Here is an 18,468-nt window from a genome sequence, read left to right as displayed (position 1 = left end):
GTAATCCATAAATGAGAAGAGGCTTTTAAAAGTAGAGGTACTAAAACAGTTATTGCCTCAAGCCTAAATTATCAGGAAATAGAAAAGGCATGCAATTCCTTTCTCAGCAAGCCAGCCTCCAGGAACCCACAGCTTGCTTTTCACCCTTTGACAGCTTTGCTAAATTCTCCAGTGCTTTACTTTGCATTTGAAATGGCAACAGCAAGATCAAAACTGCTGCTTGACCCACCCATTGCACAGCTGCCCAAAACCCGGGTCCCATCACTTGGTTTTTACATGCTTTCCTCTGTGTATTCCAAGCCTCCAGGTCTGATCTCCCTTTTCAGACCAGCGTTCCTATCAAAGCCCGACTGATGCCATAAAGATGCCCTCACACTTCTCCACTACCTCCTTCCTCCCAAATCTCTCCCAGAGAGGAGCTGCCAAGCTGAGCCTACTCCCCATGTCCTGGTGTACTTGCCAAGCACTCTGACCCTGTCAGCTAACTAACTAAATACTTCTTCCTAGTCTGAGAAAATAATGCCAGTTACTATTTAATGGTGGTGTAAATAGGAAAGTGAAGCACTTTGAAGTTTAATTTATTGCACAGTTACTGTGATGTATACATAACAGTTTTTCCTCTACCACTTCTTGTATATATTCTATAGGCTAAGCAAGCAGCAGGAAGATTTGGTTGATGCAGCTGAGGCTAAGGGAGGGAGGTAAGAAGCTGCCAGCTGCAGGACTTGGGGAAGCTCACTGCACCATCACAGCAATCTTCCCCTGTCCTGCAATAATATAATCTACTTTGCTGTTTGAGCTGTTCTTTAGCCAGACGAGAAGCCAGCAGAGCTGTTACTGGCCATTAGACCCATCTTGTAGCTAATATTTGTAAACCAATAGTCAATGCAATAAATCAGTAGCCAAGTGCTTGCAAAATGCTGTTGTGTCTGAGTGGCTGGGTATTCTTTCATCTCATTCTGTGTATGCATAATTTTAAGAGTCTTAGAGATTAAAACACTGCTTACCCATCTGAGCCCAGGAAGACCTAACCAGTTCCAGACAATACAATCCCTCACAACTCAGCCCTGCCACCAGGGGAAAGGATGTGCTGTGTCCTGAGCTTGCTTGAGGATGCATCCAACTGCAAGGCAACTGCCAGGAGGACACGGGGCGGGAGGAGGGCAGCAGGGCCCAGTTGCCCATTACATAGCTGGTATATTAAAAACACTCAGCAGCCTGTATTTGTGTCTTCATTACCAATTAGTCAATTGATTCTAGGACTACCTCACAGGGAGCAGGAATTAGGACCTAGGGTCTCACCAGAGCAAGAGCATTCCTGCCAAGCAAGAACGTGGCCTTTCAAAAATTGCAAGAAATCTTGGCCCATTCTCAGGGTAAACTGAAACACTTCAACTTCACACACAAACCACCACTGTTCGCACAGAGGTTCTTACTAGCACAGTGACCCTGCCGAAGGTCTCTGTTGCATTCCCAGCAGCAGTTCCCCCTTATCCCTGTGGCTGGCCAGCACAGAGGAAGCAAGGGCCTCTCGGCCACCAGGGAAAGCTCCACCACGGGCCGCCCTTTTCCATGGCTCTCCGGCCGCACAGCGAGCTGAAGAGCTGCAGGAGCCGTGTCCCTGCTCCTCGCCCTGCCGCCCGCGCAGGGCCGGGCCGTGCGGAGCTCGCAGCTCGCCCCGCCGCCACACGCTGCTTCCGCCGGGGAAACGGCGGCACGGCAGCTGCAGAATGTGCTGACCTCAGCAGCGGGGCCCCCTCCCGGCGCACCCAGCCCGCAGCGGCGAAGGCCCCGCTGCCATTGTGGGCAGGATTGGATGCTTCCATGTATTCATTTCGGTTTAATGAAGGCGCATTCCTCAGAGGAGAAATATTTACATTCAGCTTCCCAGGTGGTCACCTTCGCCCAGATGACACACAAACAGGCAGCCCCCCGCTCCCCTTTCCAATCCAAGGCTCTTTAGAGGGCTCGGGAGGAGGGGAGACAGCGCAGGGGGGGCTGCTGGGGGAGCAGAATAGAGAAGGGAACAAAATGCTAATAAATCAGCCAGCCAGCCCTTTTCCCCTCCCCTCAGCGGAGTCAATGGAAAGTGTCATTTCACATGCTAATCCCCCTCCGATCTCTTTACAACACCTTTTCCGAAAAGTGTTTGGGAAAAGTCCTTGTGGCCCGTTTACAGCTCCCCGCCGCTTCAGATTCCTTCTTGTCTAAGGCCGCGGCCCCGGTGTGGGTCTCTCCCTCCAGCAGGGCTCCTTACAAAAAACATCTCAACAAAGACTTTGGAGTTCATCAGCCTCCCACTGAAATTCACAGCTGCTGAACAAACTAATCCCCTCTCTTGCCCTTTCTTCCTTTCAATGGGTTCTTGGCTTCAAAGACACTTTGGGAAAGGACTTTGTGGGGACTCACACTGCTCCCTCAATAGAAGTTAGTGCAAGCATTATCTTCAGAGCAAGTGGCTTTACAAACAAATACTGCCTAACAATCTCTGCCCCTCCAGCTCCCCCAAACACACACAAGCCTAGCCTGCAGACATGATGTTATCTGCCACAGGATTAGAGCTCTGTTCTCTGTGCCCAGGGATCCTTTCCTGCTGCCCCTTCCCCCTCGCATTCTTTGTCAACCCAAAGGCTTCTCACCCAAGTGAAAATGCTTTCTGTGGTGCCCGGGTGCCCACATGGGAGGGGGCACTGCTCACTGCCCCTAGGCTGAGATACTGCCAGCCAGCAGAGATGGTGCTGTAAATGGAGGAGCACTTTCCAGCGGGGTTTGAAGGGTAATACACCACACCAGGGCTGCAGAGACGGGGCTTCTGCCTTGCCCAAGCCTCTCCAAGACTTTCAAGTGAGTCACCTCACTTCCCCACTCTGCTTGCTTTCACTATAAAGAGTTTCAGGGATAGTGCTTACAGGGGTAAACATGAAGCAAAACAGAGAACAGAGGGGCAGGTGGGAAGGACTCACATCAAAGGCAGGATAAACAGCCACTCTTTGCACAAGTACTGGGTAGCAGTAGGAAGAACTAATGTCATATGTATCTGAGAAACATGTGGAAATCTGCGCTTATTTCTCAGCAGTAAAAGTGGCCTGAGTCAAAGACAGCGAAAGCAGGACTGCACAGGGTACTACAACTGAACCCCATAAGGCAGAATCTAAAAAATGCCAGGCTTGTTAAGTGATCTCAGAGAGCTGGGACTTCCTTATACACTCATTAAGCAAATGTATGCCACCTGGGCTACCTGTGTTGTACCCCCATTCTGATGCTCCAGGAGTGTTACCTTTGAAAATCAGCTTTGCTTGTCCCTGCTGGGGGACAGCTGTTAGGCCAGGCTGTTTAACTGCTTCAGACCAAAAGCTCTTCAAGACTCCTTCACACTGGGTGTTTGCCTCTGCCAGCAGCAGAACTTCAAAAGGCTTGTTGTCCTTGAATGCATGTGGTGTGTCCCTAATACCCAAAATTCTCATAAATCCTGGGCCCTTCAAATTTTCACCATCCAAACAATCTTTCCAAATCTTTGCTTTTTCCCAAGTCCTCCAACCTTGGGCCATATAATACTGTCCTTCGTATTTCAGAGTTCCATGTGTGTTGACTGGCAGGCTTGTACATACATACTAGATAGCTGACAGAAAAAAAGGTTATATCAGAATTTCATTCTTTTGTAGGAAGGAAGTTTGATTTCCCCACCTTTATCTCAGTATTACGTTTCAATTCAGTCCTTCTTAACTCCTTAAAAGATTAAATGAAATCATACAACAGATAAGTTATTGACTAATGATAAGAAGTGACAATTCAAGGGTATAAATTTCCACATAGGTCCAATCCTTATCCTAGTTCAAGCTGCATGACTTCAGTGGCGTAACATTTATTTCCAATGGCAGACAATGGCATCAAGAGCTCACTGTTTACCTACTGACATACTTCCAACTCCTGAAGTGCAAAATCCCCAACACTGCTGAGATTCCCCAAGAGTATCTGTGTCTGATGCAGGTGATCTGGGGAAGATCAGTGCTCTGACCCTGCAGCCTTAGGCAGTGGATAAGACCTGAGGTCTCACTACACCAGGATGGATGCCACCCATAGCAGCAGAGCCCAAAATCTAGTTTGCCCCACAGTTCAACTGCCCCCTCAGTGAGTGGCCATGCAGACTGAGGAAGTCCCATCCAGCTAGAGGTGACCAGCCTATGAAAAAAGAAAAAGCATCACAAAACACAGCTTTTATTTCAATGTTCTGTAATTTCTCAGTGCATCAAACCGCAGCAATAGAAACAACACAGCAGCAACAAGGAGGCACTTTGACCTGGAAAGGAGAGAATGAGCCATGTCCTCTTCCTCCCTTCTCTGATTCTCCTCCCTCCTAAGTCTCATGGTAGACTAGGTTGATTTGTGTATGTCACTGAACCGCAGGCCCATGATAGCATTATCACTCAAGAAGCAAGCAGAGCAAGTAGGGGCTGGCTGCATCCAAATCTTGGGAATAAGCCTTGCTCTCAGCTATGGATCAATGATTATGCTGCCTGGTTTGTAAGAAGGATGTTGAGAGAGAAGGCAAGGAGGGAGAAAGAGAGGGAAATATACACACACAAACATGTACCCTAAAATCCTATCTGCTTTCCCAGACCTCTTCCTCAGAACAGATATGCTTCATTCATCTACTCCCAGAGGAATTGCCACAGTGATGACAAGTCTCAGCACAATCCATATCTTCAAGTCCTGACAGCATCATCTCCTGCAGCATATTCCTACCACCATAGTGCCAAGGGGCCTTTGAGAACCACCTTTGCATGTATGTGCAACTGTAGGCAGTATATGAATGCACCATACCTGTAGCAATGAGCTGTCTCTCCCTGCTCAAGTCTGGGCTGGTCAGGGTAGTTCAAGGGAAATCTTTATGGGACTTAAACAATCCCTGCTGCTCTTAGCCCCTAGGCCATCTGCAAAACCTGAAGTAGGAAGCCTTTAAATAACACCAGTGGGTAAAAGTCCAGCTGTGCTAAAATAAAATAAGTGAAAAAAGTCAGGAGCTAGAAAGGGCAGCTTTTAGCTCCAAGACAGGATGTGACTGGCTCTGGAGAGAAGCGCACAGAGCACACCCTGACAACATTCCTGAATGGGAAGAGTCCCAGAAACAGAAAGGGAAATCATCCCTGAACCTGAAATATTATGGGCTTGAGCCTGCAGCTGATGGGGCAAAAGATGTAAAAGAAGGTGGATAGAGAGTAAACAGGAGACTTGACTTTTAAAAACAGAAAGCTGGGTGAAGAAGAAAGAGAACTAAAGCTGGCCTGGAGTAGACTAGTAGTTAGCCCTAGCTGTAGCAGGATATGGATGCAGAGGGGTAAAAGGGTGAGTCACAGATGAGAATGAAGAGAAAGAAGCCAGGAGAGATCTTTGCTGCAGCCCTACAGAATGAGGACACACCAGCCTAGATTCCCAAGGCAGCCCAGCTACCACTCAGGAAATTTACTCTGCAGCAGGGAATAGAGCCTGAGACTCTTCCGTGGTGCTGCTGCAGGTACCAGCCCTGTTCATTTCCTGAAAAATAAAAAGCAATGTCAGTCTAGAAGGGAAGAAGTTTTCCCTTTGTGCTGGGGATATAGGGAAGAAGAAGGACCTCTGTGCAACCTGGACAGCCTGAAACTGAGATCCCCGGGCTGAAAAGTGGCCTCAGACTAGTAAGAAAGAAGAGAGAAAGAACAGTCTCCAGGAGCTGCAGGCACCAGTGGGCTGTCTGGAAAGTGGATGGGGCCAGGCATGCTGGCCTAGCACAGTTCCAGGCAGTGGCACAGACCTATTTCTCCAGAGTCAGAAGGAGAATCCACAACCTGCAGCACAGCAACAGGTGAGGTGATCCACCAGCTCTTGGTGTGCACTGTTCCAGCTGCTCCACACTTTACACATTCAGCTTGCCTGCTATGGTCATGAGGACTTTCAGGATGGGCATGAAACCAGACACCTCACTGAAACTGCTACTGCTCACAACTTGGGTGTGAACCAGGAGACCTTGTGGGTAGTTCTTAGCCTCAATGCATCGGGCAATTTCATGGAGACCCATGAGGATGGCTGGAGAGAGCTGTAGAGAGGGAGAAGAAATGAGTCAGTATGTTCAGCAGTATAACACAGGTCTCTCTCCCTCCACACCCTTCCTTACTGTTCTCCACTTCACCAAACAGCACCTACACAGTCAAGCACTGGCAGGAGGGATAGCTGCTTCTTCCCTTGCTTTCCTTTGGCAGACTGCAACTGCCAGTTGGCATCAGCAATTGACATTACCATCTTTGGTTTTCTAAGCTAGTTACACTATGTTCACACTTAGCCACTCCCAACTGCCCCTTCCCATCTGGCATCTGTCTATGTGCCAGTGTACTTCTTGAAGGGTAAAAGCACCTTGCTGATACCTCCTCAGGTACATTTTCCTTATACTGTGTCTGGACCATTGTTAAGAAAGAAGATACAAGGCTGGCTGGATTCATGGTCATTACAAGGTTTGGCACTCCCCTTGTTCCTCCAAGAGAATATGTGCTGGTTACACTGATACAGACACCAAGACCCACAACCTAGTGCCAAGGTGGGCTCAGGGACCCAGCTGGATGACAAGGAATGGTGGCATTTACTTACTGCCTGCTCTCGGAGCTTCTCGTACAAACACTCCAGCCGCTGCAACGCGTCCTCCAGCTTCCTTCGTGTTTTCTGCAGCAAAACAGGTATTACTTGTCTGCCAGAGCTTCAAAGCCACCTCTCCAGAGCCAAAGTGCTCTCAGTCAGTCCCTCCCTTCCTTTGTCTTGCCACAGCACCTTACAATTCAACTGCATCTCAGCCACTGACAGCCAGGGTCTGTGACATAAGCCAGCCATTCCCTCACTCTGCACATGTACATACATGTACATATATACACATTATCTCCCCAACACAAAAAGATGGATTTCCCTTTTTTCCATATCCCAGCCTAGGCATTCCCCCCTTCTGCCAGTACTTGCACACCACAGGATAGAGTGACTAGTTCCAAAATGTGAGAAACACCCACTAGTTGACCCATGTTCAGACAGCCTCACCTTGGACTGACGCAAGAAAGAGCTTCTTCCTGGTCTCCTTAGGAAAAAGAGGGAATATCCTTCCCACTCTAGATAACCACCAAAGAAAATGACTGAAGCTCTGAAGAGCCTGACCTCATTAACCCCATCTTGAATAATCCACTCACAGGTAACTTATTCCATGAACACAAATGCCTGGCTCTGGGCATTGCTGGAATAAGCCTGGAAGCCACAGGAGCTCAGATGCCTTGCACTGCTGTACAGAGCCAACTTATTCAACCACCACCACAGAGCTTAAGCCCAAACCAACAGGCCTTTTTGTCCATAGAGGGAACCTTTAGATTATCCCCCAGAAATTGCTATGCTGCACTCTCAGAGAGCACAGAGCAAACATGCTGAAGATGGTGCTCTAATTGCTGGATCCTGGATAGCAGTCTGATCTCAGTGTTCATCCTAACACCTATCAAACAGAGGTATTCTGGAAGGCTTCTTAGTGGCCCTAAGCTCTGGGAAGACTTAGCAACCTAACACAATGTGCAAACACTGCTTTTCTGCTTCCAGGCACTCTGGCCTGACACACTCACCTAATGTGACATGTGCCAATAGCCTTTCATGAACCAGGGTGGAGAAACTGCAGTTACTTGGACACAAAGACTGTTTGGCTTTCTCTTCCACCTGGGGTATCTCAGCCTTTCCCTCTAAGCTCTAAAGATAGCTGGTAATACCAGCTCTGCAGGAACTATCTGCAGATCAAGCCAGTGAAGCTGAATTAGCTGAGTAAATTCTTCTACTTTCCTTAAAGGAAAGAGCCAGAAGGACAGAATCATTGCTCCAAGAAGGCAATGAGAAACAGTGCATAGAAGTTAGAGAATGCATCTCAGTTCCCAAAGATGAACAAGCCTGCAGCTTAAAGGAAGGAGGCAAATGGAGATTAACTTGATTATAGGGACAAGACTTTTCCTCTCTTAATCAAAAGAAGCAAGTATCAGTCAAATATCTATAAGGGAAAAAAGTCAAAGATCAGAGAAGGGAGGACTTACTGGATCAGTGGCAACAGCCGAGCAGCGTTGCACCAACCCTTCAAATGTAGCCTTCAAAGCCTGGTGCTCAGGGGGCAGCTCCTTCCTCTCAATGCTTTCCCTGGGCAGCTGGTGATACTGACAGAAAAAAAGCAGCTGAATGAATGCAACAGGAGCATGAAAGGCTGGAGCAGGTAGATTCCCCTCTTCCAACTAGAGAACAGAAGGAATTTCACCCCTTCACAAACCCAGAGAATATCTGGAAGCACAGAGTTAGGCTATCATCTTCAGACTGTGATAAAGCTCCAGGCCTCCATGGATTCTCAACTCCCAGCAGGCTGACAGCCTGCCTGTTCTCCCTCACTCTCTCCCAGCCATACACCCAGGTGTCAATTTTCCAACCTGGCAACTCCTCTAATGCTCAGACAGAGATGCCTTGTAGAGGCTAGGGAGCAGCATAAATCCTCTGCAGCTGCCAAGCAGTAAGAACCTTAAAAGCTGAGTTATTTTTCTACTTGACAAAATGCTGGTGGCTGGGGAAAGCCCCACTTTCCCTGGTACCTGTAGGCTGCCTTCCTTGGGTGCTCCTGGGGGTGACTGGCCAGATTCTTGCAACCTGGATAGCTGAGGATGGATCCCTTGGGGTTCAGCAGGCAGGCCCATTACTGGAGCTGTGATGGGGGCCAGAGGAGTAAATTTCTCAGGCAACTATCAGCAAAGAAAGGAAATAAAAAAACAATCAAGAAAGCCAAGTCCAAGGAAGAAGGGTTGGTAGCTTCTCCACAGAAAAATTCAACATCCTTTTTGAAGAGTCACCAGTTCTCAACATGATGAAAAAACACATCCCTGCACTTTCAGCCCCCTGACTCAGAGAATGGGGCCCTTCCTCTTCCATGCTAGATGAACAGTCAGAGCGACAGCAAGAAAACCCCTCTGGAATTGTTCAATCAAACAGATCCGTTACCCCTGAGAGCACTGCTCCTCAGAAAGCTGCCTGGGCTCTGCAACGGCACGAGTCCTGAATGTAGAGATTAGCAGCAGTAAAGTGTCCAACTGAGCAAGTACTGGGGAAAATCCCACGACATGGGGGGAGATTCCTCTTGCAAACACTTCATCGTGCCCCTGCTAAGCCAGAGAGTCATGACAGATTCTCTCCAACAGGGCTAGATCAAAAGGAGATGGCTTTAACAAGAGGCTAATCCTGTTGTAGTGAGCACAGCCTGAAGCAGGTTCCCAGCTATGCTGCCAGAAAAAAGGGCGAGAAGTCTGTTCCAAGCTAAAGAAGAGGAGTGGGGGGTGGGAAGGATGCCAAAGAAGCTTCTCGTCACACCTGCCAGCAGGCAGCAGTGATAGAAATGGGGTACTGAGAGCATTTGTTGCAGAAGAGCTCAGCTCACAGGCCCTCCAGTGCAATCACGACAAGGCAGAGAGCTGCAGGGCCAACACAGCAGGCAGCTCACAGCTACACCTGTTCCAGTTTCTCTCAGCACAAGTGCCTTATCACTTGGTATCAGCATCTGAGGAAAATCACTGTTGGTCCCACTGTGCTGAGGGAAAATGCTGCCCCTAGCTGTCAGGTGTGAAGAGAATGTGACTTCCTCAGCCACTACCAAAAAAACTGTGTAGGCAAGGACATAAGATTAAATCTGTATTTTTAACAATAAATTACTGTAGGCAGCCTGGGAAGTACTGACAGAGGATGCAACATTAGAGCTGATAACCATGTTGCACAACAGCCACCCTTCAGAACAGTGTGTGACTTTGGATGGCAAAGAGTCAAGATTACTTAGACTCCAGTCCTAGCCATGCATGCAGTGCAAGAGAGACAGAGCAATAGAGATAGAGACCTGTGGAGTTTGACAGCAAGAGTTTATAGGAATGTATCTGTTACATGGAACTCCCTGGCTAAAGACAACCAACACATACTGTAGCTGAAAACTTACCTTTTTCTTTTGAAGCCCTCCTCTTCCAGTAGAGGGATCACTCCAGGATTCCTGAGCTGCCAGGACAGAGGACAAGACACAAACCTGAGACTGTGAGAAGCTGGCTGCAGCAACAATTCATGGTTGCTTGCATGGTTCAGAACTTCCTTCAGGACAAGGCCCTTTGGCTCCAATTCCCTTGTCATTGCACCTTTAGAACCATTTCAGCTGAGGAATTTCAAACATAGCTCACAGACCCATGAGATGCTCTTGCTTCCCCTTCCCTTTCTTAACTTTATTCTTGGTATCCAAGTGTGTGCACAGCCCTTATGAGGTGGTATCTGATCAGACTGAACTGGCACACACCCACTCCCACACAGGAAATTTTTTTTAAACTACCTGAAGCTTTCTGGATGCTTTATAAATTGCAGAAGTCAGCCTCAGAGTCAGGTCTGAACCTTGGTGGGGACCTACATTAAGTGCGCACTCAGGTTTCAGGAAATTCTTGGGGTTCCCCAGAGAATCTGGCACTGTGATAGCACAGAAAGAACTATGCTACAGGTGAGAGGGCTTCTCACCAGCACTCACAGGAATGCTCATGGTGGCAGTCCAAAGCAATACAGGCTGTTCTGATAAGGGCAGAAAGATTTAGGGGTAGGTTCCCTCCCAAAATCATGTTCAGAACCAAAGTTTAGCAAAATTTGCTGACTGCCAAATAGAAGGGAATAGACTTAACCAGTAAATGCTTTGGGAGCAGAGAGGTGTCTCAGCAGATGCTTCTGTGGTACTCTAACCTCACTCCAGGTAATTTAAAATCCATCAGACAACATGACATCAAAAGACTTGTGTCTACTCTTCATTCTGCAAAGGTCAAATTGTAACTACCTTGTGTGCTGCTGTCCAGTAAAGATACCTGCACATTTAGACAAAACCCCAGTATTAATAACCTCAAGCCAATGAAACAGGAATAATCTGGGAGGAAACAGAATAATTCTAAGGGGGCAATATCAGAATTGCTCGAGCTCAGAGCTACACTTAATGAGCTACTGATCCTTTAAAAATCACAGGGGAACTGAGCTTTAAAAATCACAGGGGAAAGATGCAAAAGGTGCTTCATTACTTTAATTACCTTTATTATTAAAATTCTGGCAGCCTCTTTTTGCCCTCCCTTTTCCCATGATTTCAAGACTCGCTCTCTGATGAGTTTGGATCAGAAGTTTAATTAAGTTGGCACCTATTTCTAGCTTGGGGATTCTGTGCCCTAGAACTCTGCTGGCCCCCACTGAGTCTGTGGCCTAGCAGTCCTTGGCACTATTCCAACCCAGTGGCACTCTGTATCCTCACTGGAAACAGCTATTTAAATTAGACTCTTTAAGCCAGGCACTTAATCATCAGACAGGAGAGACAACAGACCCTGGTGCACTTTGCTATCTTCCCTATGCTACTTGTGAAATAGGATTTCTCACCATCCCTGAAAGGAGTGCCCCATGGCAGCAGTCTCCAGCAATACCTGTCCCACACAAAACAAGACCATCAGAGGCTGGATCAGGGATTATCCTGGCCAGAAAGGAGATGAGCCAACATGTTGCTATCCTTCACCCCATCCCTGACATTCTCAGGAACCCAGGATTTCTATAAGTGGAAGTGTCTATTCATTGTGTTAGTAATAATGTTCATGAGCTGTAGATACTATATTCAGGAATTTCCAAAGCAAGCAATTTTGGCCAGTCAGATTGTGTGATTTTACAGTCCCTTTTCAGATTCAGAAAAATACAAATCAAAACCAGAACAATAATAGCAGGCAAGAAAGCACTCTCAAGGAAGCCAGTTTGCACTGCTGAACCAAGCATGCCATACACTGCCATTAAAACTGGGGGTAAATGCTGCCAAGGAGAAGGGAATTTCTCAGTAGTTGAAGGGCATCTTCAGCCTAAGGAAGTGCTTGAAATCCTTGCCATGGAATCATCTTCCCTTAACAGGGAGAACTGAGGTATTTTGTTTCTCTGCTGAAGGGACAACACCCTCTCTGGAGTTCCACTCCACACAGCCAGACTGCTTGGGGGGTGTAAGTGCCTGTAAGTACTTGGATTTCCTAAATAAAGCTGTGAGATTTGTGCCTGGTAGATGGTCCCACCAAAGAGCAGCAATCACTGCATTGACAGACCTCAAAAACATTGAGCCTTACCCCACTGACAATGTAGATTAAAAAATTACTTACATCCAACACCAATGAATCCCAAGGAGAGAAATCAGTACAAAGTATCAGTCAGAAAACCCCTTGGGTCCAAATTTTCCCCAACAGTCAAACTAAGATTCAAAGCCAAACCTCACCCTTTAACTAAAGCCAAAAGGGATTTCCAGTTCTCCTTGCAAGAGAGCCCTCAAATTCTGCTTGGGAAGCTCTACTTCACCACTGCTTCTGCTGGGACTCCACCTCTTCCAAACCACAGGAGAAAAGCACAAGCAAAACCATGAAAAAGGCTGGGAGAGTAACAGGGAGAGATGAGTTACAACCACTGGCCTGTTCCTTGCCTGGAGAGCCAAGACAGGAAAACTGTCTGCTTCCCTGTCCTGCTGGCCCAGCAACTGCCTGAAAGGACAGGATAGTTCCTCCAGAACTGGAGGAAAACAGAGAAGGAAGAAGTGGTAGACCTTATTTTCTGTACCCAAACTCATGAGTAATAGCATAGTACTTTTATTTCCCTTCCAGTATCACCAGCTGTCACTTACTAGTCCTCAGGACAGGTATGTTCCCTACTCCACCTGTACAGCTCCCCAGGCATGCAAGAAAACCACAAACAGCAGTGAGCATGCACACATGCACACACATCAAAACATGCATTTCACTGGAAGCAGCAACACTGCCTGCCCCACAGGTGTGGAGGTTTCTCTGGGTACTACCTGCATGATCCGTGTGGGGATCTAGCCAAGGGAAGAAACCTGAAAATCAAGGCATGGTGGAAAAAGCATGATCACCAACAGCTTTCACTCAGTGAGTAATTTCACTGGACTACTATGCCAAAAAGCTTTTCAGGAAGGAATCTGTCCAGCTGTAGCTTAGACCCTTTGGTGTGTAGCCCCACAGACTTCACACAGTGGGATTTGCTATCCTTGGTTAAACACAGGTCAGCAAAGGATTTCAGGTGAAGGCAAACATCATAGCCTATGTTCCTTCACTCTCAGCATATGTGTGGCTTGGAGAAGCATCTGCTCAAAAATCTATGGATTGTCAGCCTTGCTGTTAGGAATCTTCACAGCCTGGCTAAGTCTGTCCCTTGAGACAGCAAACAGAGAATTAACAAACACCAGATATTCTGGGAAACAGAAGAAATGCTCATCCATGGGAAACTAGATCCAACAACACTTTCTATTCATCATGTTAGCAAGGACTTCACATGATAGACTGGATTCAAACTATAGACCCAGAGGGGTCTAAAACACTGCAGAGAAGAATCCAGAAGTGATTTCCAGACAAGCCCTTTATGACAACAGGCAGAAAATTGAAGCACTAGAGCACAGAAGACAGAGGAATTTAATCCTGAAGCTAAGTAAGGGGTATCTCAGACAGGGAAGCTCTCCCACCATTTCAAATACACTTCTCATGTAAGTTGCATAAGCAAGGGTGAGATAAGCAAACCTTCCACCAGGTGTTCCATTGGAACCACCACCCTTTCCATCAGAGCAGATGCCTTTGGAGTAGATGACTATTCAGGGTGCACTGAGGACCTGAAGAGACATCATCTTGCAATCACAGTCTGGGAGAAAGAACAGCTGAACAGGCTGAATGAAACTGTCACCATTGTTGTGTTTCAACACCACAGCAAGACTCAGCACTCTGTGCCTGTAAGGTTTGCCTCAGCACTACATCCAGCCTTTATAGAGACAGACTGGACTTCAGAAGGTCCATGTCCATTTGTACTGCAAACCCCACCTGGCCTTGTCCTGGACACACAAGCCACACAAGCAGTACCTACCTGTGGGAGGAGGAGGAATGGCTGCTGGCAGTGGTTTAGTAGATGGAGCTCCAGGACCTCCCTGAGGGTAACCCATGTTCATGGGGCAGTTGAAAGGTGCTGGAGAGAAGTCTAAAGGAGACTGGTTTGCCACAGGGAGAGGACAAGCTGCAGGAAGCTGAGATGATGGGACTGAGGCTGGAGCGAAGAGGGCAGGTCTGGGTGGTGGAACACCGGGAGATGTCATGGGCATGGACTGCCCTGGCACAGAGGGCTGGCTGGAGAAGGGAGCAGGACCAACAGGTCTGACTCCCACTGGTCCAAATGGCTGAGACTGTGACACAGCTACAGACAGAGAGAGTGTATCAGCATCACTTGTTTTATGTGCCAGCTATGACACTATCCCTCTTGGTAGTAAGCCTTCCCTTCTTCAAGCCATACCCTTTAACATGTGTCGCTCCTAGCCCAGGCTACATCAGTCAAGCTCCCACCAAGCCAGCTGTGGCTTTTCCACCCCTTATATGCTTAGTATCAGCACACATGCAGCAACAGTTACTACAACTAGGTATGTCAGAAGCACTGAGAAGCTTCTTAGCTGACTTCCTCTTTGTCAGTATAATAGGCCTGTGAGGAAAAAACTGGAGCAGTCACCCACATTGAAGGCTTTAGTCTCAGAAAACCTAGAAATGCACACAACTATCAGACAATGCTTACCTGGCCCTGAGACAGTTGCTGGATTCAAGCCCACGTTGTACTGTGGATATGGGTGCCCTCTGGAATAGACACTTGCTGGGGGACCTGTGCTGGCCTGGGGAGGGACAATGTGCTGAGGTGTCACAGACATTGCTGGCACTGGCTGAGGTGTGAAGAGGGAAGGCACTGAAGGCTGAGATGGTGCTGAAGGGGCAAACGACTGATAGTTGGGCTGCAATTAAAAAACAAAGAACATGCAAATGGATGACAAAGTCATATACACATACTAGCAGATGAAATTCCTATCCCTGTCACTTCCCAGGCAACAGAAGCTGCTGCTGCTGCTGTTGGTGCCCTGGATGCATTTGATCAAAGGCCTTTCCCACCATGTAACCTGCTCAAGATGAGCACCACACTCTTCAGAGTATTCTCCAGCTCTCAAAAGGATTAGTCCTCAGGATCAAGTTCCCATATAATGACTTCCAGGAAGCACAGAGGAAATAACAAAGGAACAATAATGGAATAGAGGTTGTAAGCAAAACTTCAAGAACTGAGATGAAGCCATACTACACTAATTTTACTAAGAGATCAGGGTAAGATGAACATAGGAAAATGCCTACAGCCCCTTTCACCCTAAGATTTGAGATCTCAGTGGATCACTACACTTGTAACATTTTCCTCCAGGGACTGCAGGTAGGACAGGGCTTTGTGAAAAGATTCCAGACAGCTTACTTTTGGATTGTCACAGAGCTTGCAATTGGTCCAGTGAAGGACATCACTGAGGAATTCCTCAGTGTCTGCAGTTTATGTTACCTGATGTTACTTCATATGCCTTCCACAACCCAGTAGCCTTCCTCCCTCTTCCCAAGCCATGAACACTTGAGTTTAGGACTTACCTTCTCTGAATGTCTGGGACCTGCTTTGTGGGCTGCTCCTTCAAGGGTGGGACCACCCTTGGCTGCTGTGGGTTTAATGATCCCTACATGGACACGAGTGTAGGGGAAAGGGGGTGGCTGCTGATCACCCACATTCTCCCCTTGAGCATGAAAGAGCCGGTCTCGGAGCCGTTCAATCAGGAGCTGAAACAAACTTATGCCTTAGAAAAAGCACTTTGAGAGCCCCAGATGGAAAATGCTGGGGAGGTATGTAAAGTAGACCCTGACCTAAAGCTGACTATGAATCAAACTGCACAGCTAACCATGCTCCCAACAGCCACCAGGAAAAAAAACCTCAACAAAAGGCAAATGACAATCTGGGACATCACCCATCATAGTCTCAGGCAGATGAAGTCTCACTGATCCTTCCCCCAGTCTTTAGAGTATTCCCTCCCCAACCACTACCCACACATAGGCATTAGATGGATTTATTTCAAACTGCCAGGTGACCTCCCCATTCCCACCCTCTACCAGCTAGTTTCAAGAAGAGAGGCAGCTTCCCTGGAGAGCTACTTCCCAGTGTTGTTCTCCATAAACCATTTTACAGTTCTACAGCTCCCTTCCTTTTCCTTGAACCAAAGGCACTACAAAGAAAATGTAAATGAAGACAAAACCCATATCCTGGAACTCCTTTCCCCCTCCCCCTCTATTCTCAAGTTAGCATAACTAAGGTGAAACTTCTAAGTCCTGATGCATGCCAAAACCCCAGCTCTCTCTCATACAAAGTACCATTTTCCCCCTCTACTACTCCTTCCCAACACAGCTTATTGCTCACTCACCTCTTTAGAGCTGCTGGGTAAATAATTCATTGCAGCTGCCAAGCATCCTTGTGATGCCAGGAGATTGGCATATTGGGTGATTCGTTCTGCCAGGACAGGGCCTGGTGCTGGTCCTGCTGTGCCTCGGAGCATTTCAATGGATTTGCTCAGCACCATCACCTTCTCTATAAGATCCTGAATAATCCAGGGGGAAGGAAGAAATAATACTACTCAGAATGTGACTAGCTTTACTGGTCCATCTCATGCTAAGGCAATGCCAGATGGCTCTCCCCACTCAGCTGACATGAGGGCCAATGTGGACAGAAGTTACTCCCCTCTGCACCAAATACTGCCACTGATGACCATTTCCTCCAGTGCACTTGGAGAAAAACAGGAACCAGGAAGCAAACCCTGACATTGCTACTTTAATAGTAAGGGAAAAAAAGAAAATCAGAAGCTACAATATCATTACAATAAACAGTGATCATGTTACAGGTGATCAACTTAGAAGAGGAAGACTTGAAACCATACCAAGAGAATTACTAGAAAAACTACTACTGCTGGCAAAAGGACCATAAGGTTTTTAGTTACTCAAAACTCCTTCAACTCCTAGAAATGAAAGTAGTATTTACAGCTGCAGAATGACATATGCTGCTATCTGGCAACCAGGAGGAGGCCAGTTTCAAAAACAACCAGGAGTGCTGAAGATGCCTTTTTGTTGCTTTTATTCAGCAATGGGATTACAAAACCAAGAAACTCTGTAGCAGAGAGCATTATCTGTAGATAACCAAGTGGAAGACTTGTCTAGCTCATTCTAGCAAGTGAGAGACACAACAGGGCTTAGTGACTTAGCCAGAACTGGTTTAAGTGTAAAGATCAATGAGATTAACTCAGTTGATCAGAGCATGGTGCTGGTAATGCCAAGATTGTGGGATCAATTCCATATGGGCCATTCATTTAAGAGCTGGACTCGATCCTTGTGGGTCCCTTTCAACTCAGATGATTCTGTGAAATAATCAATAGGAACAAAGAGAGGTAGGTAACAACATTGACTCAGAAGTTCTGGTTTATCTGCAAGATGTGACTTCCCATATGTGATCATTTTATTTGCAGCAGGAATATAATGATACCATGATCCAGACTTCATTTTATTTTGCTAAGGCTGCTCTGAAGGTACAGCCAGATCACTGCAGCATTAAGTTACACATGACAAGCACAGCAGCAAATGTATCCCAGGCTACTACCAGTAAATAAAAAAAAAATAAAAAAGGTATAGCTCAAATTTCCCTGACTTAAAGAAAGCTCAGAGATGACACTAGTATGTAAGAGAGGCAGGTAGGCTGTAACTCCTGTCCATGCTGGATTTACATGCAATGTAAACACACAAACCCTGAATGATTAAAAGTGCAAGCCTCCTTTCAAAGTAGGCCCATAATCCAGGCTAGAATCCTGGGTGAGTACAAACAGGTCTCCACTGTCTGCTGGAAGCCAGGTACCCTGCTGAGAAAGTGTGAACAGTTCAGGGCTACCAGACTGGCCTCAAGAGGAGTCAAACCAACATCATAGTGCCTGTACCTGTAGGGCAAGTGGTGATGAAGTCTCATGGTTTTTTACCCAGCATTCCACCAGCCTCTCCACATTGCCTGATGAGATATAGCAGAGGCAGGCATCATTGGACAGGGCTGCATCTCCCTCTGACTCCAGGCGGGCACCCAGCATGTCTAGAGAGAAAGAGACAGCCAATATTTAACACACTCCCCTTTGGAAGAGATCATTAACCCAAATGCTTTGAATCCGCACCTAATTAGAATGAGAATCATTTGGATCAGGAAAGAATATTAAGATGGAGTCTAACTATAAACCTAGCACTTCCAAGTCCCACTACACCAAAGTTATAAGTGCCACATATACTTGTTTTTTAAATAACTCCAGGGATGGTGACTCCACCACTTCCCTACACAGCCTGTTCCAATGCTTGACAATCCATTGAGTGTATGTGGTTTTCCTAATGCCCAATTTAAACTTCTCCAGGTGCAACTTGAGGCTTCTCTTCCTATCACTTGTTATTTTGGAGAAGTACAACCTCCTTTTGGGTAGCTGTAGAGAGCAGTAGAGCCACTCCAAACCTCCTTTTCTCCATGCTAAACAATGCCAGCTCC

General features: G+C 47.0%; 1 protein-coding gene across 6 annotated transcripts in view; it reads right to left on the bottom strand.

The window, feature by feature from the left end:
• Positions 1 to 4,187: 4,187 nt before the first annotated feature.
• SEC31B (SEC31 homolog B, COPII coat complex component) overlaps positions 4,188 to 18,468 on the bottom strand; it is a 35,030-nt gene continuing 20,749 nt past the window's right edge. For 4 of the 6 annotated variants that reach the window (XM_079313025.1, XM_079313023.1, XM_079313024.1 and 1 more), the window contains exons 17-27: positions 17,885 to 18,030; positions 16,331 to 16,504; positions 15,513 to 15,695; positions 14,638 to 14,848; positions 13,945 to 14,268; positions 12,872 to 12,910; positions 9,992 to 10,047; positions 8,610 to 8,756; positions 8,070 to 8,186; positions 6,616 to 6,687; positions 4,188 to 6,070 (exon numbers count right to left, since the gene is read on the bottom strand). In XM_079313025.1, coding sequence (XP_079169151.1) covers positions 5,891 to 6,070; positions 6,616 to 6,687; positions 8,070 to 8,186; positions 8,610 to 8,756; positions 9,992 to 10,047; positions 12,872 to 12,910; positions 13,945 to 14,268; positions 14,638 to 14,848; positions 15,513 to 15,695; positions 16,331 to 16,504; positions 17,885 to 18,030 — 1,649 coding nt within the window. In that variant the 3' untranslated portion in view covers positions 4,188 to 5,890. The remainder of the gene's footprint in view (positions 6,071 to 6,615; positions 6,688 to 8,069; positions 8,187 to 8,609; positions 8,757 to 9,991; positions 10,048 to 12,871; positions 12,911 to 13,944; positions 14,269 to 14,637; positions 14,849 to 15,512; positions 15,696 to 16,330; positions 16,505 to 17,884; positions 18,031 to 18,468) is intronic. The other 2 variants (XM_079313026.1, XM_079313022.1) reach the window with 1 other exon arrangement.

This window comes from Erithacus rubecula, assembly GCF_903797595.1.
Source record: "Erithacus rubecula genome assembly, chromosome: 9".
NCBI lineage: Eukaryota > Metazoa > Chordata > Aves > Passeriformes > Muscicapidae > Erithacus > Erithacus rubecula.
Note: the sequence above shows the minus strand (reverse complement) of the source record. Positions and strands in the feature narration are given on the sequence as shown.